At 43.2% G+C, this 20,668-nt stretch overlaps 1 protein-coding gene across 1 annotated transcript in view; it reads right to left on the bottom strand.

The window, feature by feature from the left end:
* Positions 1-20,668, bottom strand: part of USH2A (usherin) — a 580,026-nt gene that overhangs the window by 291,751 nt on the left and 267,607 nt on the right. Inside the window, exon 31 of the mRNA XM_048843172.2 lies at positions 8,809-8,970. Within this exon, the coding sequence (XP_048699129.2) occupies positions 8,809-8,970 (162 nt within the window). The remainder of the gene's footprint in view (positions 1-8,808; positions 8,971-20,668) is intronic.

Below are 20,668 nucleotides of genomic sequence, written 5' to 3'. Positions count from 1 at the left end.
GCCGTTCAGTGGACCGAAGAGTGTCAGAAGACCTTTAACCAGCTTAAAGTGACATTCATGTCTGACCCTGTGCTAAGGGCCCCAGACTTTGACAAACCGTTCCTAGTAACCACAGATGCATCCAAGCATGGTGTGGGAGCAGTTTTAATGCAGTAAGGACCGGATCAAGAATTCCATCCTGTGGTGTTTCTCAGCAAGAAGCTGTCTAAGAGGGAAAGCAACTGGTCAGTCAGTGAAAAAGAATGTTACGCCATTGTCTATGCTCTGGAAAAGCTACACCCATACGTTTGGGGATAGCGTTTCCACCTGCAAACCGACCATGCTGCACTACAGTGGCTTTATACCGCCACAGGAAATAACAAAAAACTTATTCGGTGGCGTTTAGCTCTCCAAGATTTTGATTTCGACATCCAACACATCTCAGGAGCTTCTAACAAAGTGGCTGATGCACTCTCCCATGAAAGTTTCCCAGAATCAACTGGTTAAAATCGTCCTTGAGATGTGGAAAATAATGTTAGTCTTTATACACTTGGTAATATATCTAGAGGTGCATGTGTCTTATTAAGTCTGTTTTTTCCTAGAGTTCCAGGAAGAAATCACAACCAGTGTTTCACCCTATCTGTGATTTGGGGGGCATGTCATATATATAAAGCGAAGGGTAACCACCTTTCTGTATACAGAACTATAAAATCCCTCCTGGCCAGAGGCAAAACTCTTTCACCTGTAAGGGCTAAGATAACCTCGCTGGCACCTGACCAAAATGACCAATGAAGACAAGATACTTTCAAAGCTGGGGGGAGGGGGGGGAACAAAGGGTCTGTCTGTATGATGCTTTTGCTGTGAACAGATCAGGAATGCTCTTCAGAACTCCTGTAAAAAGTTAGTAAGCAATCCAGCTAGAAATGCGTTAGATTTCCTTTTGTTTAAATAAGCTGTGCTGAATGGAATGTATATTCCTGTTTTTGTGTCTTTTTGTAACTTAAGGTTTTGCCTAGAGGGATTCTCTGTGTTTTGAATCTGATTACCCTGTAAGGTATTTACCATCCTGATTTTACAGAGGTGATTCTTTTACCTTTTCTTTAATTAAAATTTCTTCTTTTAAGATCCTGATTGCTTTTTCATTGTTCTTAAGATCCAAAGTTTTGGGTCTGTGTTCACCTATGCAAATTGGTGAGGACTTCTATCAAGCTTTCCCCAGGAAAGGGGGTGTAGGGCTTGGGATGATATTTTGCGGGGAAGACGTCTCCAAGTGGTCTCTTTCCCTGTTCTTTGTTTGGTGGTGGCAGCATAGGGTTCAAGGACAAGGCAAAGTTTGTACCTTGAGGAAGTTTTTAACCTAAGCTGGTAATAATAAGCTTAGGGGGTGTTTCATGCAGGTCCCCACATCTGTACCCTAGAGTTCAGAGTGGGGAAGGAACCCTGACATTAATTTGTTAGTCTCTAAGGTGCCACAAGTACTCCTTTTCTTTTTGCGGATACAGACTAACACAGCTGCTAAACTGAAACCTCACATTTTTGAGTGACTTTAAGTCTTGTCAAGGCTTGAGATTGATAGACCTGGAAGCTTAATGCCTCCCTTTTCTCTGTTCACTGAACAGATCCAGAATGGGTAGCAGCAATGCACTTTCCCTGCATCGCCATATAAATGTGCCTTTTTTCTATTCTTTTGGCTAATCCATTGCTATTAGCTTTGGAGAAAGCTATTTGTTAAAAACAGTTTGTGTTTGGCTATGTGGCAGATTTGGAGGTGCCAATCCCTTTTGTTTTATAATTTGAGTTTTATTTTATTATTTTAATTTCTAGAAACTGGTGCCCAAATAACCTGAGAGCTCAGCAATTCAGGCAGGGTTAACATGAGTTCTCTCCTGGCTTGCTGTGTTACCCAAATCTGATTGAAGGACAAGGATTCCAAAAGCTTGTCCAGCTGTGGTTTTATAATGACACCATTAGGTTTTGCTCCATAATCAAGGCCCCTAAAAGTCTGTGTAGCTCCAGGCTTAGTATCTGCGACAAGGTTAACTGAAATCTGCAGCAAGGATAACTACTTTAGCAGATTGCATCAGCAGGAAATATTTAAACACTATTTAAAAGGATTTTAAATAAGCAGATTTTATTTAACACTACACTAATGCACTGCAACAGAAAATGATACAAGAGAGCTGCTACAAATAAACATAAATGCTTTCCTCCCCGGCCTCCGGATCTGTACAGTTAAGTCCCATGAATGGACTAGAGTCTTCCATTTGAAGTTGAAACACAGAAATGACAGACTCAGACAGTCCCAATTGCTCTTTGGTTTTGTGCCTGCTGAATCTGCATTCTGGGTCTGAAGAATTAATTACACTAGTACAGGTCATTGGCAATGTCAGTGTTGTCAGTTCAGGTGTATCAAATGTGCTTTCTTATATATATAGAGAGAGAGAGAGAGAGAGAGAGAGCGTTTAAGGGAAGCCTACTCTCCTTCCATAAACCTGGCGTAATCTGCCCTCTAGTGCTGGGTGCAGCAATAAAACTATTTTGGGTTTTTTTATAGTGCTCACCATAATGTTTAAGTATTTTGGCCCATATGAAACCTGCAGCAGGGATGATGCTCTTTTTGTACTGCTTTGGGAAGTATGTTGCTTGCTGTACTGCCTTATGATCTGGATGTGTCATTCAGTCATATGGGAATGGTGACTGTCGAACTGTGGTCCATTAGAGCAAGACCCTGAAAATGACAACGGGACTTCAGTTCCTATCTCTTGTGTGTAACATGGATAGTAGTATTTCAGGTGAAGATAAATATTTTATTGCTCATGTTACTACAGCAGGTGCCAATGCTTCCAGAACAAACTAGAGTCTTAAATTCACTAACTGGATGCCAATGTTATATTGATGTTGAATCACTCTTTGGAGTAGGTGAAACAGAAGACTTGGCTCCTTCGGATATTTATGTATATTATACTACATCTTTGAAGATAGGAAACAGTCCCACACTGGCTCCCACAGAAATACTACAGTATCTATCAATTGTAAGCTGTCAGGGCAAAGATTGTCTCTTCTATATTTCTACAGCACCCAGCGCAATGGGGCTCCAATCTTGACTGCAGTCTTTGGGTGGTACCATGCTATTAAATATTTAATTAGAATAACCACCACAACAACAATCATATGATCTAACAGGCCTTTTCCTCTTTGTGATACCCTGCCTGGCAATCAAACTCTGCAGTTCAAATGTTTTCTGGATTTCCCTTCATTTAAGTCATGTTTAATTGTACAGTAAATAAAGTGTTGACACAATTGTGACGGATTCCTAATAATAAACGCAAAATCAGTCATTTTAAAATTATCTGTAGAATTATATAGGTGTGGAAAGGACAAAGAAAAGTTCAAAAGTGTTTCCTGAAGAAGTATGGCATTTGTGCCATCGCATATATTAAAGATACTGTTAATCATTGATTTCAAGAAAAGAATTCATATCAGTGTTGACTAATTTTGGGTGCTTCAGTTTCTGAACATCAGACATAGTGGGCCTGATTTTTAGAGATGTTAAACTCACCCCCCCATCCCTATTATTAATTATAGAATTTAACAAGTCTCCTCATTCTCTTCTCCAACTCTGATCCGTCTGGTCTTACAAAATCTGCCTTTCAGCATTCAAGTTCAAGAACAACTTGAGCCTAGGTTTAGCAATTTTCTACTCACACAAAACCGAACACCCTCGTCCCGCCCCTGCCCCATCCCCCACCCACACCCCCGGCGCTCGCTCTCCCCACCTTCACTCACTCACTCATTTTCACTGGGCTGGCTCAGGGGGGTGGGATGCGGGAGGGGGTGAGGACGCTGCCTGGGGATGCGGGCTCTGGGGTGGGGCCAGGAGTAAGGGGTTTGGGGTTCAGAAGGGGGTTCCGGGCTGGAGTTGAGGGGTTCAGAGTATGGCAGGGGGCTGCAGGCTGAGGCGGGGGGGTTGGGATGCAGGGGGGTGTGAGGGCTCTGGTGGTGGGGCTGGGGATGAGGGGTTTGGGGTGTAGGAGGGTGCTCTGGGCTGGGATCGAGGGGTTCGGAGGGCGGGGGGGGGGGGAAATCAGAGCTAGGGAGGGGGTTGGGGTGTGTGGGAGGGAAGGGGAAGGCCCCAGCTGGGGAAGTTGGGTTTGGGGTGCAGGAGGGTGCTCTGGGCTGGGACTGAGTGGGGAGGAGGAGGGGAGAGGTGGATCAGGGCTGGGGTACTTTGGGGCTCAGGACGGGGGCAGGTGTGCCAGCTCTGGGTGACACTTGGGGTAGGGGCAGCGCACAGAGCCCCCTGGCTGCCCCTATGCATTGGAGCCTGAGGGGGACACGCCGCTGCTTCTGGGAGACATGCTGCGCAGAGGCTAGCAGGAAGGCTGCCAGCCCCTCTGTGTGGTGCTGCCAACTGGACAGTCAATGGCCTGATCAGTGGTGCTGACCAGGATCTCTTTTCAACTGGGTATTCCAGTCCAAAACCGGACATCTGGTCACCCTACTTGAGCCAGCCAAACTGTTACTTATTCCTACAGGCTAACTTCTTCTCTCTCTTTCTAAGGATTACCCTTGGTTTTATACTCCAGAGAATCTAAATGATCAAAATTGACATATCACAGACACCAGAAAAGATTATTAGTTATTATTATTTGAAATTTAGCTGTAGAAACCTAGCGAATGTGAGCCAGATCTGCAGCTATTGTAAACTGGCAGAGCTCTATTGAGCTAGCTGAAGATCTGGCCCTGTGATTTGTTTGGTGAAGTATCCCTTTCCTGAAATACTGCAAACACTATTCTTTCTTACTGTGTGGCAGAGAAAATAACAGTTTCAATCAGATGAGTATTAATAGGAATATTTTTCTTTTAAGGATTCACAGAGTCATTACTATATGCAAGAGAAATTAAATGAACCAAATTTGTTAGCAGTGTCAAGTATGCCTTACTGGAGAAAATGCAGACTTTTACATCCTCAGTGTGCTCAGTGCCAAAGTTGGAGATTACACTCTACATAGGGATGGAAATATAAACATTTTGTGTGTCATATATATCTACAAGTAATGTCTTTCTTGGCTTCACCAGGTTAGAAGATCAAATGTGTTTCACTATAGAAAAGACGACTATTTTCACTTCAGGCTTTTACCAGAAACTTTTCTCACAAAGGTAGCCAACTGAGATAACATGGGAGGGAGAAATTTTGCTCATATTTTGACAATAAACCACCACTAGCAATCTCCTCAGAAAAGTTTGTGCTACATTATTATTTCTTTGCACATTATAAGCTCTGCTAGCAGCCATGCCTAGAGTTAAGGTTGTTTGACACTTTTCGTCATAAGACATAGTTTTCAGTTGTTTATAGTTTTGCCAAATTTAACCACTTGGGCTGAAACTTTCCATGCTGAGTGTCTGCCTTGAGTGGATTTAAAAAAATGTTTTCGCTAAAATAGGTCAGCCATTCATGAGAATGATGTTAGAGAAAACCACATTGTTTTGCTAATTTGAAAAAAAATCTTACAAATGTTTCATTAAGAAGCTCTAGAGACTCCATGCTCTGGTAAGGGGTATTTCCTGGGGGCCAAAGAGGTGCTTTTTGATGTCCCTAGGAAAATCCATCCAATTTGGGCAAATTATAGACCTCTGAAAAACCAGTATGCACATACTCAGTGGAAGCCAACAGCACTAACCTTCACACCCAAAGCAAAAAAAAACCAACCCCAAATAAAACAGGCAGGAGAGACAGACAGATACAACACTGGAGAGTTTCAGAATCGGGCTTTGAATCCTTTGACTTTATCACTGTACAGATATAGCCTTTGGAGAAGAAAGATTACTTTGTGGCACTTTGTAATGACCCCACCAGCTACAAAGGAGCAGATTGCGGGCTCTGTAAGGAAACAAAGGCCCTTTTGCTTTAGCAACAAAAATGACATTTCTTTGATTAAAATTAGAGCCAAGCATAAATCTGGACTAGAAATCTGAATAGTCCTGAGCCAGAATGGCTTGGATTTCTGGTGACCCAAATCCCAACCTTCTGCCTGAGATCAGATTTCTTCCCCTGGGCTCCTTCCACATTTCCAGCACCTCAAGCAAAGTGAGAAATCAGCTGCATGATAAAGGTGGCACAGAAGCAAACAGTGATACATATCATGTCCCATATGGCAAGAGAGAATAAGAAAGTGACTCATGTTCCACCAGTTCAGATGAGGAGACTATCAATCTCCTTCATTTCCATTTAATATCAATTAAAAAGCAAGAGATTTACAAGTATGGCGCACTCTTGGTGAGAAGCAGGGACCCCACTGGAAGAATCTTTATTGACCACTTATTGGGTCTTACTGAATGGGACAATGGTAGGGGCTTCTGCATGGAAGAGGAGACCTATTTAGCCTACAGGCAGTGAACTGAGCTGGTCTGCCCTCTGAAAATTGTCTTTGACTCTATCAGAGTTGCAGTCAGCTAGGCCCATTTTGGTGAAACTGGGTCCTGCTGTCTCTGGGGAGATGTGGAGTTTCTCAGTAGACCTATCATTATATTTTCTACAGTAATCAAATTCAGGGACTGAAACTGTAAACCGTTGCCCATTTCAAAAAACAAATGGAAACCAAACTTACCTTAAGGTATTGAAATGTTCATATAAATGTTTGTGCCAGGAGCAGAAAAAGAAATGCTATATTACCATGAGAAAGGTGGTTCTTGCGTTATTTCCAGATATGACCACAAAAACAAAGTATTAAAAATGTCATTAAAAGTCTGTTCTTTAGGCCAGTTTTACAGAACCGGGTCTGGCTGGAAAAGCCTCAGATAAGCATCCAACATTTTTGATGATGAGCCAATATTGAGCCTTTTTAGAGTAGCCTACCCTTAATTGCTGGTAGGAAAATTATAAAAATTATCTTGACTGCAGTTTCAATAGATAACCCTTCATTAATCTTAGCTAGTAGTTATCAGTCACGATGTAATCTGATGTGTGCTTTTCAAAAAACCACCAGAATGGTGAACATATTCCAAAAGTGTTTTTCACACTTTTCAATTTATGACCATTTTGCAACTACATGCTACGGGGCAGAGCACGACCCTAGTAAAATCATCAGCACAAATCTTTCAATAATATTTAAGCACATGTATTTCTGCTTCCAAATTTTTAAAAATAATGTTATGGGACAGTAATAAGAGATTAATGGAGATCTTGAAAAAAAGATAAATGGTACTACAAGAATACCGGAAAAATGGGCGGAGGGAGGGGGGTGAAACTAATTGAACCTATATTTTTGATAAATATTTATTTTTTGCAGAAGAAAAATGCATACTAGTTTAAGCTGTCATTATGCTAACCTATATCCTATTTTTCATATTATTAGTAATATATAATGTGGTAGTTTATATTCAAAAATAAAACCAGAATGTATGTACCTCATGTATTTATCCAGAAATACAACAAGGTTACTATGGTTACAAAAAATCCATTACCTTTGAATACAGAATGAAAAAGTTTGACTTAAAGTGTGCGCTATTTATTATAGCAAACATCAACAGCCTTCAGGAGGTTTTCTAACTAGATTCATTTTTCAGTGTCAGAACTGACCCACCGCACTAGCAGCTTATGGCCTGTGCAAATAAAAAAAAATTGAACTATGCATTTTTAAAAATGTTTTGTACTAACTCAAAATGCAGGCCTTTGAGGTCTTATAGTATGCTAAGGTGTTATAGTAAAAAGAAAGTAAGACCCTGACCCTCCTCTATCCTGGGTAGATTCCAATTTTAAAATTTTTCTTGGTTTTACACCTATCTACAAACATGTACAAAACTGTGACTGGCCTAGACTATTCCTTTTGCTGCACAAGGCTCCACATAGTTCATTATTTTTATTGTATGATAATCCTGAATGAATGATTTGTGATACCTTGATAAAACATAAGGTTAAAGTGAAAATAAGATGTCACATGACTGTACATCAATACAAACAGTCAATGAGGGTCATGGAGCTGCTATGTAATAATCTAAGAATGCAGATATGTAACATAGATATTGAGATAGACCTTACAAATTATATTGGAGGTAGTGAAATGTTTATTATATGCTCAAATTCAATGGGGACTGTGCAGGAAAGCAACACAGATAAGGCCATCCAGGCACACCTTTGAAAGACAGTGGGGAAAACTAGTAGCTTGGGGGATCTCACCTCCTATCTCCAAAAAGTTTCAAGCCTCGTTTTGCCAAAGCTGAAAGTTACCGGATCAAAGGACTATAAAAAGTTAAAAGGTGACGTGATTTCTGTAAAGGGGGGTGACAAAAGGACTGAGCAAGATTTAAAGACTCCCCGAGGCAGGGAGGGAGTATACTCGTTTGTGAGTTAAATGAAGAGATGATCACCCAGACAGAGAGAGGCTCTGTGGAGGAGTCTATAAGGAAGCTAGATCTACCAGGATCACCATGTGGAAAATGGCTAGATATCCTGTAAGCTTGATATGTATTTGGTCTGTTTTATTATTACAAGATCTGTTTCTCTCTTAAATTCTTTTGTTCTAATAAATACTTTGCTATAAGAAGGGTGTCTGGTCACTGCTGTCATTGCTCCTGAAGGGAAGAGAACTGCAGGCTCCAAAGATACATCAGGCCTGCTGAGGCAATCACAGTTAGGACTTCGGGATGGCAGTTCACAATGCATACCTAGAGCAGAAGAACCACGTGCTTTCACCCCAACACAGGTGACAGCTACAGGCCTGAGAACTGAAAGGAGGGTGCATTTGACGAGAAAAAGGAAGGGTTAGCTGTGCAGGGTTAGCCCAATGACTGTGACATACCCATCTTAGGAGTCACAACTATATACCTTACCTTTGACAATGTATTTAGTTCCATTTCCAGTGTAGATTGATACAGCATCCATGTATAAAGCATACTGTGTTATAATACCATTTGGTCTCTTTGGAGGACTCCAACTCAGTAGTAAAGAAGTTGGAAAGGATACAGCTGCAGGTGGTTGTACGTCTTCAGGGGCTGGAAAATATTATAACTCAATAAATAAATACACGTTATAACTATATAGTGTAATGTTTTGGGCCAGCCACACAGACCCCTGAAGAAGTCACAGAGGTCAACGAAGCCCGTAACTTCTGTGATAACCAGGGAGCCTTAATTATTATATTATTATGCACATGAAACTTTAATTCTGGTGTTTCCTAACTTCTGAGAGCTTGACTTTGCAAGAGTAATAGCGCTCGTTTAATGTAGTTTGTGTGTACATAGTAAACTAGAGGTTGGCAATGGCTAATAGTTTCGGGTATGCCTACACAGCTCATGGCAGCAAGTCTCCTCACCCAGGCTGACAGATTTGGGTTTCCAGGGCTTATGCTAGCACTCTAAAAATAGCTGTGTAGAACAGCTCTTTCAAGTTGTGGCTTGTGTTCGAGCTCGGGCTTTGAAGTCTACCTCCCTCCCTAGGCTTCAGAGTCTGAGTGCTGGTCTACACTATGGGGGGGGAGGGGAAGGTTTGAGCTAAGTTATGCAACTTCAGCTACACGAATAATGTAGCTGATCTCGACGTACTTACATCTACTTACCATGGTGTCTTCACTGCGGTGTGTCAATGGGAGACACTCTCCCGTTGGTTCCCCTTGCGCTTTTAGTTGAGGTGGAGTACCAGAGTTGATGCTAGAGTGATCAGCAGTCGATTTATCGTGTCTATACTAGAAACGATAAATCGACCCCCCCCGCTGGATCGATCGCTGCCCATTGATCCGGCCGGTAGTGTAGACAAGCCCGGAGTTCCAGCCCAAGCTACAACTTCCAAGAGCTATCCACACAGCTATTTGTGGAATGCTAGCCCAAGTCTCTCAACCTGGGCTGGGAGGCTCACTGCCATAGCATGAATAGACATACTCTCAAAGGCCCAGTTCTGCCTCTCTTACAGTGAGTTAAACCTTAACTCCACAGCAATACCTTTGAATATCATAAGGGTGGCAGAACTGGGGCCTTACTCACTCTGGCAGGAATATCTGGTAATTTACAAGCTCTATTTTGGCAATTTAAAACAATAACCAGCAGTGGCTGGCAATATGCAAACAATACAAAGTAATGAATGTTTCAATTGGGAAAAAGGGATAGCTGGAAAATATGATTGATGCCTGTCTTCTGTATCATCAAATTATTATTATGAGAATGCACCAAAATACCCAAAAATAGAAACTCTACACATTGACTGTGTGTTCAGTCCTTCAAAGAGATAAAACACATGTTCCTCATGGCCTTATTGAATTTCTCTGTGGAGAAAAAAGAATCTATTCTTATGTAAACCTTCCCCATGTGAAAGTATATCCTCAGAAATGAGCATTTTTTTCTGAATCACATAGAATTCCTGTATTAGCTAGTACGTTTACTAAGATGAGCAAATAAGAAAAATAATTGTAAGGAAACTTGTAATATACAATAAAGCAAAGATATGATAATATTGGATTTCCTTACATATGGCATTGTCTCCATTAACAGTTTTTTTTCCAGAGGAAGCCCACAAATAATGTAATTGTCATTGACAATGAAATGAGTAATAAGTTATGAATTCACTAAAATATCAGTTTGTGTATTTAACAATATCCTACAAAACTATAATTGGACTTAAGGATTTAGAACTGGATTGGTACTCTTAGTAGATATCAAACGATTGACATAAAAACAATGCTCAAATAATTACAGGTGGCAAAACCCCTCAGGATAAGCCTAGCAAACCTGCTTATTTTGGTAAAATTTTCTTTCATTGTAAACATTTAGCCTACAGGCAATTTGAAGTTCCATCATGCGTTTCAAATTTGGTGAATCTTCATGGGACATCACTAGCTGATTCATGTGTCCTATGACTCAGCAATGGAAGAGAAAGAGAATATTTTTTCTCATGGTGAAGCCATCTCACTCTCCCACCATTTGTAGTCTAGCTGACCATGACACAGTAATGGGGAAATAGTAAAAAGTTTAGGGTGAGATTTTCAAAAGCTCTCAGCATTTGCCGTAGCTCACGAAAGCTCATGCTCAAATAAATTGGTTAGTCTCTAAGGTGCCACAAGTACTCCTTTTCTTTTTGCGAATACAGACTAACACGGCTGTTACTCTGAAATCTGATCCCCCTGAAGTTCACAGTAAAACCCACAGAGACCTCTATGGGAGCAGAGTTGCAACAGCACTAAGAGCCTTTAAAAATACCACCAGCCTAATTTAGGTTTGGTTCAGTTTAATGCTTACCCAAAGCTTTGACAAACTTTTTGATTCTGCAAAATTAGGCTAGAAATCTCAGAAGGATGACCTTTCTCAGGATAGTCCTGGACTGACTGAAAATCAGAATGGGTATTTGAAAATTTCAAAAACAAAATTAAAGGAAAATTATATCCTTACACAGAACAACTCCACTGAAGTCAATGGGAGTTCTTGTCAAGCACCTGATGACAAATTTTTGCCTTTAGAACATAAGAATGGCCATACTGGGCCAGACTAACGGTGCATATAGCCCAGTATCCTGTCTTCTGATAGTGGCCAATGCCAGGTGCTTCAGAGGGAATGAACAGAACAGGGCAATTATTGAGTGATCCATCCCCTGTTGTCCCCTCCCAGCTTCTGGCAGTTAGAGGCTTAGGACACTCAGAGCATGGGGTTTCATCCCTGACCATCTTAGCTTATAGGCATTGATGAACCTATTCTCCATGGACTTATCTAATTCTTTTTGAACCTTCACAATATCCCATGGCAATGAGTTCCAAAAGTTGACTGTTTATTATGTGAAGAAGAGGAAGTTACTCACCTTGTGCAGTAACAATGGTTCTTCAAGATGTGTGTCCCTATGGGTGCTCCATTGTAGGTTTGCTTGCGTCCCTGCACTGCTGATCAGAGAACTTCGGTAGCAGTGTCCGTTAGGCCCTCACATGCATGGTCTCTCCTCATGCCCCGGCACAAGGCTAACCACTGCACACAGGCTCATCCTCCTCAGTTCCTTCTCTACCACAGAGTCATTGACAAGAACTGAAGTAGAGGGGAGCAAGGTGGCTTGTGGAGCACCCATAGGAACACACATCTCAAAGAACCATTGTTACTACACAAGTTGAGTAACTTCCTCTTCTTCTTCAAGTAGTATCCCTACGGGGTGCTCCACTGTAGGCAACTCCCGAGCAGTATCCCTGCTGGAGACTGGGGCTTCGGAGTCGAGTCAGTTACAGATGACAGTACTGTGGAGCCAAAGATGGCATCAGAGGTGGAGTCCCCAGGAATCGCATAATGTTCTGCGAAGGTATGGACAGATTTCCGTTGTGGGGACATTATTGAGGAAGGCGACAGATGAGATCAACCTTGTGGAGTGTGCGAGAATATCATCTGGAGGTGTCATGTTGTGAACCTGATAACATTGTCTAATGCAGTTTGAGACCCACGTGGAAAGTCTCTGGGCTGATATTGCCGAGCCCTTGGATCTTTCTGCAGTAGAAAGGAAAAGCCTAGGAGACTTCCTAAAAGTCTTCACCCTATCCAGGTAAAAGGCCCGGGAGCTCCTAACATCTTGCGTGTGCAGTATAGCCTCCCTGTTATCATGGTGCGGCTCAGGGTAAAAAGTTGGAAGGTGGATCATTTGGTTCATGTGAAAAGGGGTGGTCACCTTAGGAGTGAATTTCAGGTGTGGCCTGAGTGTGACCTTGTCCCGAAAGAATACCATGTAGGGAAGATGTGCCATCAGAGCTGCTATTTCCCCTATTCTCCTAGCCACGGTGATTGCCACCAGGAAGACTGTTTTCACTGACAGGTGTGTAAGTGAACAGTCGTGGGTTTCAAGGGAGGTCTAGTCAGGCTTTTCAACACTAGATTTAGATCCCATGTAGGGGTGGGATGTCAGGGTTGTGTAAAAAGGTTTACTATACCCCTGAGGAATCATTTTGTGGTTGGGTGTGATAGCTTTGAGTAGCCCTCTGCTTGTTGGTGGAAGGCTGTTATAGCCACTAAGAGAACTTTGATTGAACTGAGAGATAGTCCCCATTTTTTTAAGAGTCAGTGCACAGTCTAGGATCTTTAGAAGAGTAGTGGATGTTGGAGAAATTTGTTGAGAATTACACCAAGCCTGAAATCTGGATAATTTTTTGGGGGCAAATACAGTATGTTGTGGATTTTCTACTATGTAATAATACCTCTTGTACCTCCTCCGAGCAGGAACTCTCTGTGCATTTGAAACATGAAGGAGCCAAGCCTTGATGCAGAGAATCCCAAGGTTGGGATGTAGAGTACATCCTTCATTCTATGAGGGGAGGTATGGAGTGGACTGGAGAGAGATCGGTGGGCATGTCGTGAGCTGTGACAGGTAAGGGTGACAATTCTGTCTCAGCCAGTGGGAAAGCAATCAGTATGACATGTGCACCTTCTCATTTTATTTTTAATAGGACTTTTGATAGTATGGGAAATGGAGGAAAGGCATAGGGAAGGTCCCTGTCCCAGGGAAGAAGGAGATCATTGCCCAGGGAATGTTGCCCCATCCCTGCTCTGAAGCAGTTGCATGGACATTTCTTTTTCAATAAAGTGGTGAACAGGTCTGTGATCAGTGTCCACCACCACCTGAATAGGCTGTGAAGCACTGCTGGGTGCATCGCCCCTTCATGGTCATGTGGGAACCTGTGACCGAGACTGTCCGCTATTGAGTTTTGTGTGGCCGGAAGGTGGGCTGCTGATAGTGTAATGTGAGAGATGCACCAGTTCCATAACGTTAGTGCTTCTGCACAGACGGAGGGTGATCTGGCTCCTCCCTGTCGATTTATGCAGTACATGCATGCTATGTTGTCTATTAGGACTTTCGTGTGTGTTCCCTTGATCAGCAGGAGGAAGTGGGTGCAGGCATTGCTGACCGCCCTGAGCTCGAGGAGGTTGGTGTGGAGGCATATCTCCATGGACAACCATTTGCCTTGTGTTGTAAGGTTGTTTAGATGAGTGCCCCATCCTATGAGGGATGTGTCAGTGGTGAGAAGTACCAACAGGGAAGTTTACAAAAAGGGGATCCCTTTGCAAATATTTCCTATTTTTTTCCACCAGGGAGTTTTTTACCTTGGTGGACAGTGACAGAGGTTTATCTAGTCCGTTTCTGTTTAGTCTGTAGACTGAGCTGAATCACATCTGGAAACACTGCATGTGAAGCCTGGAATGAGGTATTACCACTGTGTCAGCTGCCATATCCCCCAAAAATTGGAGGCAGTGTCTGAGTGATATTTGGGGACTGTTTTGTATTGTCTCGATGAGCATAGCTCAGTAGAGGAACCTGTGCTGAGGTAGGAGAGCTTTGGCCTGTAATAAGATGAGGTCAGCCATTATGAATTCCAGGCGTTGTTCCGGGATGAAGGTTGATTTCTGGGTGTTGATCTGTAGGCCGAGTTCTGTGAATAAGTCTACAGCAGTTTTGGTAACCCGACAAGCCTTATTGAAGGAGCAGGCTCTGAGGATGCAATCATACAGGGAGGGGTAGATCATGATCCCCTGGGAGCATAGGTGAGCATTCACTGCTGAGAGAATCTTAGAGAATACTCTCGAAGCCGATGACAGCCCGAAGGGGACTACTCTTTACTGACAGTGGTCTTGTCCTAGGGTAAACCTGAGGAACTGTCCGAGAGACAGTAGGATTGAAATATGGAAATAAGCGTCCTGAAGGTTGAGGGACAAAAACCAGTCTCCCTTTTCCAATGCTGGAATAATCATTGCTAGAGTGACCATCTATAATTTTTCAGCTTTGACAAACTTTTTGAGTGCTCTGAGGTCTAGCATAGGTCTCCAACCTCCCTTCCTCTGGGGTTTTACGAAATAACAAGAGTAAAAAACGTTGCCTCGTAGATGTTGAGGTACTGGTTCTATGGCTCCTTACTGGAGGAGGCAATCTATCTCTTGTTGTAGTAAAGTCCCATGAGAAGGGTCCCTGAAGAAGGATGGGGAAGGGTGGTGGTGTGGGGGAGGCAAAGTGGATGGAATACCCATTTTGAATTATTTCCAAGATCCATCGGTCCAATGTTATGCATTCCCAGGTGCTTCGGAACATGGCAAGGCAGTAGCTGAATGGGTAGAATAGGTTGGTCAGCTGTAGCAGTTGAGAGGAGTGGTCTGTCGACACCTCGACTAACATGTCAGAATTGATATTTTAAGGTAGATGATTGCAACCTGGAAGGCTGTAGACCGGATGGTTTGCGTCTGGAGAACCTAGATTTATTTTTCTGAGGTTCGTAAAAGCATTGAGTCAGGTAACAGGAGGTACGGGATTTATGTTGGGACTGCAGACTAAATATTGTTTTTTGTCCAGGCATATAGATTTCTAATGAGTGGAGAATGGCCCTGAAATCTTTAAGGGTATGGAGAGATGCCTCAGTATTCTCCACAAACAGCTCAGTGCCTTCAAAGGGAAGGTCTTCAAGAGTTGTCTGCACCCCTTTAGGGAAAGTTGTGACCATGACACACATTGCATGACCACTGTCGCTGTATTGGCTGCATCGAGGACTGATTGGAGAGTTGTTTTGGCTACTAGCTGCCCTTCCTGGATGATAGCATAGAATTGGTCGCACAGTGACTCTGGGAGCTGATCAATAAAGCTGTTGAGTTCTGAATAGTTGACAGTCATACTTCGCTGTTAAGGCTTGATAGTTCGTGATTCGAAATTGCAATGTGGCTGAAGAGCAGGGCCGGCCCACAACATTTTGGCACCTGAGGTGGGGAGCTCAAACACCACACCCCCTCACTTGGGCCAAAACTTTGAAAGGTCTCAATTCTGCCTTCTTCCTGTTCTACTACCTGTTCAACTACCTGCCCCAAAAAAGGAGAACTAACAACTTAAAATGCCTTGTTCAAAAATTTTAAGTAACACTTAACTTTCAAATGCCTGAACAGCAAATGTAACTTTTCTTGTCTGCTTAGTAAACACTGGCATTTTTATCTGTTTGAATAATCAAAGTGGTGCTTTCCATGCCTTCTTGGTTGCAAAGATTTGAACTGCTTCCTGCTGAAGGTCCACAACAGTCTGGGCCAGCTCATGCTCTACTGAGATGGTTGCAAGGCCAACCAGCCTCTCCTGTGTCATTGTGGAGCATAGATGTTTTTATTAACTTCAGTTTGGAGAAGCTGCATTCTCCACTGGCAACTGTTACAGGAAGTGTTAGAAGTATGCGCAGAGCAACAAAAGCATTTGGAAAGAGGGTGGTCATCTTCTTTGTGCACATATATTCCAGAAGAGCCTCCAGCAGGAGTTGATCTTGCTGAAATGTATCTTGAAAGGGCTTTCAGTTCATCACCTAAATCACTCGCATCAATATCGCGCATGTCATCATGTGTCAACACTGTCTCTAGTGCCCTGCGTTGCTGGTGTAGGTCTTCTTCAGGTATAGTGAGGAGTTTTGGAATATCATACAACATCCCAAATATATTGCTGTGTTCCTTGAGCTGCATGAAACGTTCTTCAGCTGACTGTATTGCACAATCTAGCACATGGTTAAAGAATTCAACTTTGAATTATTGTTTGGGGTCTCTTATGGGATTATCCTGTGCCTCGTAATCAAAATGTCTTCTTCTTCAGGGACTCTTGTATTCTTGAATGGGTGGGAAAATAGCTTCAGTGTGAAGTTCCTCTGCCAACTTCTCTGCACTCTTCAGAACGTTTTGAAATCCCTCATCTGATCAGTAAGACTGCAGGTATGACTTTGCTTTGTCCAGTTGTTCCATTGCTCCAGATATATCAAGGTCAACACCTAGGAGTCTCTTGCTTACAACATTTATTTCAAACAGTATGTCATGCCACAACACTAAGCCACACAGAAATTTGAAGTTATGTATGTTTCTGGTGATTCCATTTCCCCATGCCACCGTTCTTCCACGAACAGTTCCTGTCATAGCATTATCCTCCCTAATGGCATTATCTATCTTCCCAATTTGGTGTTTGATAGGCTTTATTGCCTCCACTCGACTTTCTCATCGTGTGGCACTCAGTGGTTTCAGTGTCAGAGAGGATGTTCCCAGATGTTCCTTCAAAATTTGCCATTGATGAGTTGAAGCAGAGAAAAATACATAGATGCTTTGAATTACATTAAAAAATTCAGCAGCCTCGCTAGAAGCTGATGTTGCATCACTGACCACCAAGTTCAATGAATGAGAACTGCATGGGACAAAAAAAGCTCAAGGGTTTAACTCTCAGATCCGTGTCTGCACTCCTCTGTTCTTTCCTCTCATGTTGGCACCATTATTGTAGCCCTGACCTCTCATGTCAGCTATCGCAATTCCCATATCTTCCAGCTTTTTAAGAAGCACATTTGTCAGACCAGCTCCTGTAGTATCATCAATGTCAATAAATTCTAGAAGATGCTCTCTGACAGTCACCATTGCAGGGACATTTTCACTCAGTTCTGCTGTTGTTACAAAATGCACCATTAAAGTCATTTGTTCCATATGGCTGATGTCAGGTGTGCAGTCCAGAATAACAGAGTAATATCTTGCTGACTTCAGATCTGCCACAATCTTCTGTTTGACTTTTGTTGCCATGAACTGTTTGATCTCATTTTGAATTGTTTTTCCAAGGTAGTGGTGTGTGTACATTTCTTGGGTGGTGACTCTTCTTAGATGCTCCTGGAGTACAGCATCAAACTCAGCCATCAGCTCCACAATTTTAAGGTCGTTTCCATTGTTTGGCACATACAGCTGATCTGAAGTGCCACACAGTGCTAGGTTTTGGGTAGCGAGCATTCTCACAATGGCAATGAGCCTTTTCAGAACATTTTGCCAGTAAAGAGACTCTAATGCAATCTTCTCTTGATGCTGATCATCTATGGTGGACTTTAACCTTAATCTCATCTCAAGCTCTTTCCACCTATGGAATGCTCTCTGGTGATTTGCTGCCTTCTCATGGCATGCCAGATTTCTAGCCAGATTTTTCCAGTCCTTTGTTCCTGTAGAATCCAATGTGGCTGGAACATTATACTGGAAGACTTTGCAACAAAACCAGTATGCAGCATTCTGGGTTTCTGAGTACATAAGCTGTGACCTCTCCACTTTGTCACCATTGGGTATTTCACACCAGTAATGTGTTAGATGGAAACTTCTATTTTCATTGTCTTTGGGGAACATGAAGTTTTTCAATTGCTGTGGCCCATGCAGTACTAGGAAGTCCCTCAGGCTGCTGCTCAAGTAGGTCCACAGTCCTGGATCATCTAGACTTAAGGAACTAAACTCAGCAGCAGCTGTTTCTTGCACCTCCACCACATTCTTCTCTGAGCTACAATTTTCCTCAGGAAAGTGCATGGTTACATCCATTTGAAATGGAGATATGGATGCTGCAGTACCTGCCATGTCACCTGCACTCTGCCTAACTGGAAGATCAGTCATCTCCTCACCACTCACATCCTCACTTGGGCCAGAAGGCTCACCGTGAACATTTGTGTCTATGTATCTTAGGACAGCTCCTTCCTGCTTAGATAGAAAAGCTTCCTTTGCTTTCTTTCTTTTTCTGAATGCTGCCCCAGAGGGGCGTTTTCTTCTTTCACTCATGACTGCTGTTCTGTGCCAGCTATAGTGGCTCTCAACACTCAATTGAAGGGGAGAAATAAGCAGGCTGGTGGCAGGGCCTGAGTGAGGGAAGATATAAAGGCCTAACTGGCTCCTACTACTTCAGTTGACTGCCTGTTCTCCTCAAGTGGGTTTAGGGAAGCAGCAGGAAACAGGAAGCTCCCTGAGAAGCCATTGTTAATCAGTCTAGGCTGCTGGGGGTGCTAGAGAGATACATAAGAGGCTCCTCCTCCGCTCTCTCCCTGCAGCTCCTGCTGCTTTTTGTTATTGCCTCTCCCCTTTTCTCCTGCCTGTCTGTTATGTCTCTTGTGCCCTCCTTCCTCCAGCACAGCACTCCATCATCTCTGTGCATCTAGAGCAGAGAGAATACATATGCATCAGCAGCAGACACAATTCTCTACACTCTGGGTCCTATGGCACCCCCCCACCACAGTCTGGCACCTGAGGCGGCTGCCTCAGTTGCCTCATGGTAAGGCCAGCCCTGCTGAAAAGTAGGCTTTCTGCCTGAAGGGGTCCAAGCATTTCCAGTCCCTATCAAGCGGGGTGGAACTCATTTGGTTTTGATGGACCTGGAAGTTTGCCATGTCCATAACAATGGAGTTGGGGGAAGGGTGGGAGAAAAGAAATTCCATCTCCCCAGTCAGGATGTAAATGGACCAATAAAAAAATATTACAAGTAGGCCTCACTGATGCTGGGGTTTGTCATATAGTTTTGCAGGTCCACAAGAGTCTCACTGATGGAGAAAACTATTCTGGAGGTCAAGGAAGAGTGTGGGATGTCAAGGAGTTTGTAATGAATGTCCTTGACTTCCTCCAAGGGTATCTGCAGTGTGTCTGCAATCCTTTTGGCCAAGTCCTGGAAGAGCCGGAAATCATTGGCTAAGGATGGTGGCAGGGCATGAATGCCTCATCTGGAGAGGAGGAAGAGATGTTGGTCCTCAGAGTAACTTCTTCCTCAACTCCACCCTCCTCTTCTTCCATGATCTCTTCTGAAGGTTTCGAGGTTCTGGATGTCATAGCCAAGGGGGCATGTCTCAGGGGCCCACGAGTGAGACTGGAAGCCTGAGACGTGTGGGGGTGATATGCACCCAGGGATCCCAGTATGGCCACTGGGGCAATGGAATAGAGCCCAGTGGTGGCACCCATGGTTGGTCATACGGCAGATTGAGAGTATACCCAAGGAGTCTCTTGATAGCAGATAATGTAGTAAGGGGGTGTGGCCTCCCTCCAAAATTGATGGTGCGGGGGGGGAGAGAGAAACTACTCTCCACTCCCTGGTGGACAGAGTTGGGCAGAGCAGGCACTTCTTAAAGCCTGGTGAGTCGGGAATACCCTGTTTGGGGAAGGGGTCCCCAACCAAAAAAGGGGGAAAGAAGGTTTTGCTTGTTTGTTTTTTGTTTTGGAAGAGAGATACAGAGGAAAAGGCTCCAACTAAGACTGAGGATACTAAGTAATAAAAATGCTAAAGAAGCTAACTATCGCAAACAGACAGCTAATGGCTCCGTAAGAAGCCAGGGGCAGTTGAGAAGGAACTGTGGGGGATTAGCCTGTGTGTGCTGGTTAGCCTTGTGGCAGAGCACGAGGAGAGACAGCGCATGTGTGGGCCTAACCAACACTGCTACCAAAGTTCTCCTATCAGCAGCACAGGGACGCAAGCACACCCACAGGGACACTACTCAAAGAAGTAGTACTTCCTTATGTTTGTTTTAAACCTGCTGCCTATTAATTTCATTGTGTGAACCCCGGTTCTTGTGTTGAGAAGAGGTAAATAACACTTCCTTATTCACTTTCTCCACACCACTCATGATTTTATAGATATCCACCATATCCCCTCTTACTAGTCTTTTTTCCAAGATGAAAATTGCCAGTCTTTGTAATCTCTCTTCAGATGGAAGCTGTTCTATCCTCCTAATCATTTTTGTTGCCCTTCTCTGTACCTTTTCCAATTCTAATCTATCTTTTTTTAGATAGGGCAAACAGAACTGCACACAGTATTCAAGGTGAGGGAGTACCATGGATTTATATAGGGGCATTATGATATTTTCTGGTTTATTATCCCTTTCGTAATGGGTCCTAGCATTCTGTTAGCTTTTTTGACTGCCACTGCACATTGAGTGGATGTTTTCAGAGAACTATCCACAATGACTCCAAGATCTCTTTCTTG

Source organism: Caretta caretta, chromosome 3 (genome assembly GCF_965140235.1).
Source record: "Caretta caretta isolate rCarCar2 chromosome 3, rCarCar1.hap1, whole genome shotgun sequence".
NCBI lineage: Eukaryota > Metazoa > Chordata > Testudines > Cheloniidae > Caretta > Caretta caretta.
The sequence above is the reverse complement of the archived record's forward strand: the minus strand, read 5'-3'. Positions and strand labels throughout refer to the sequence as shown.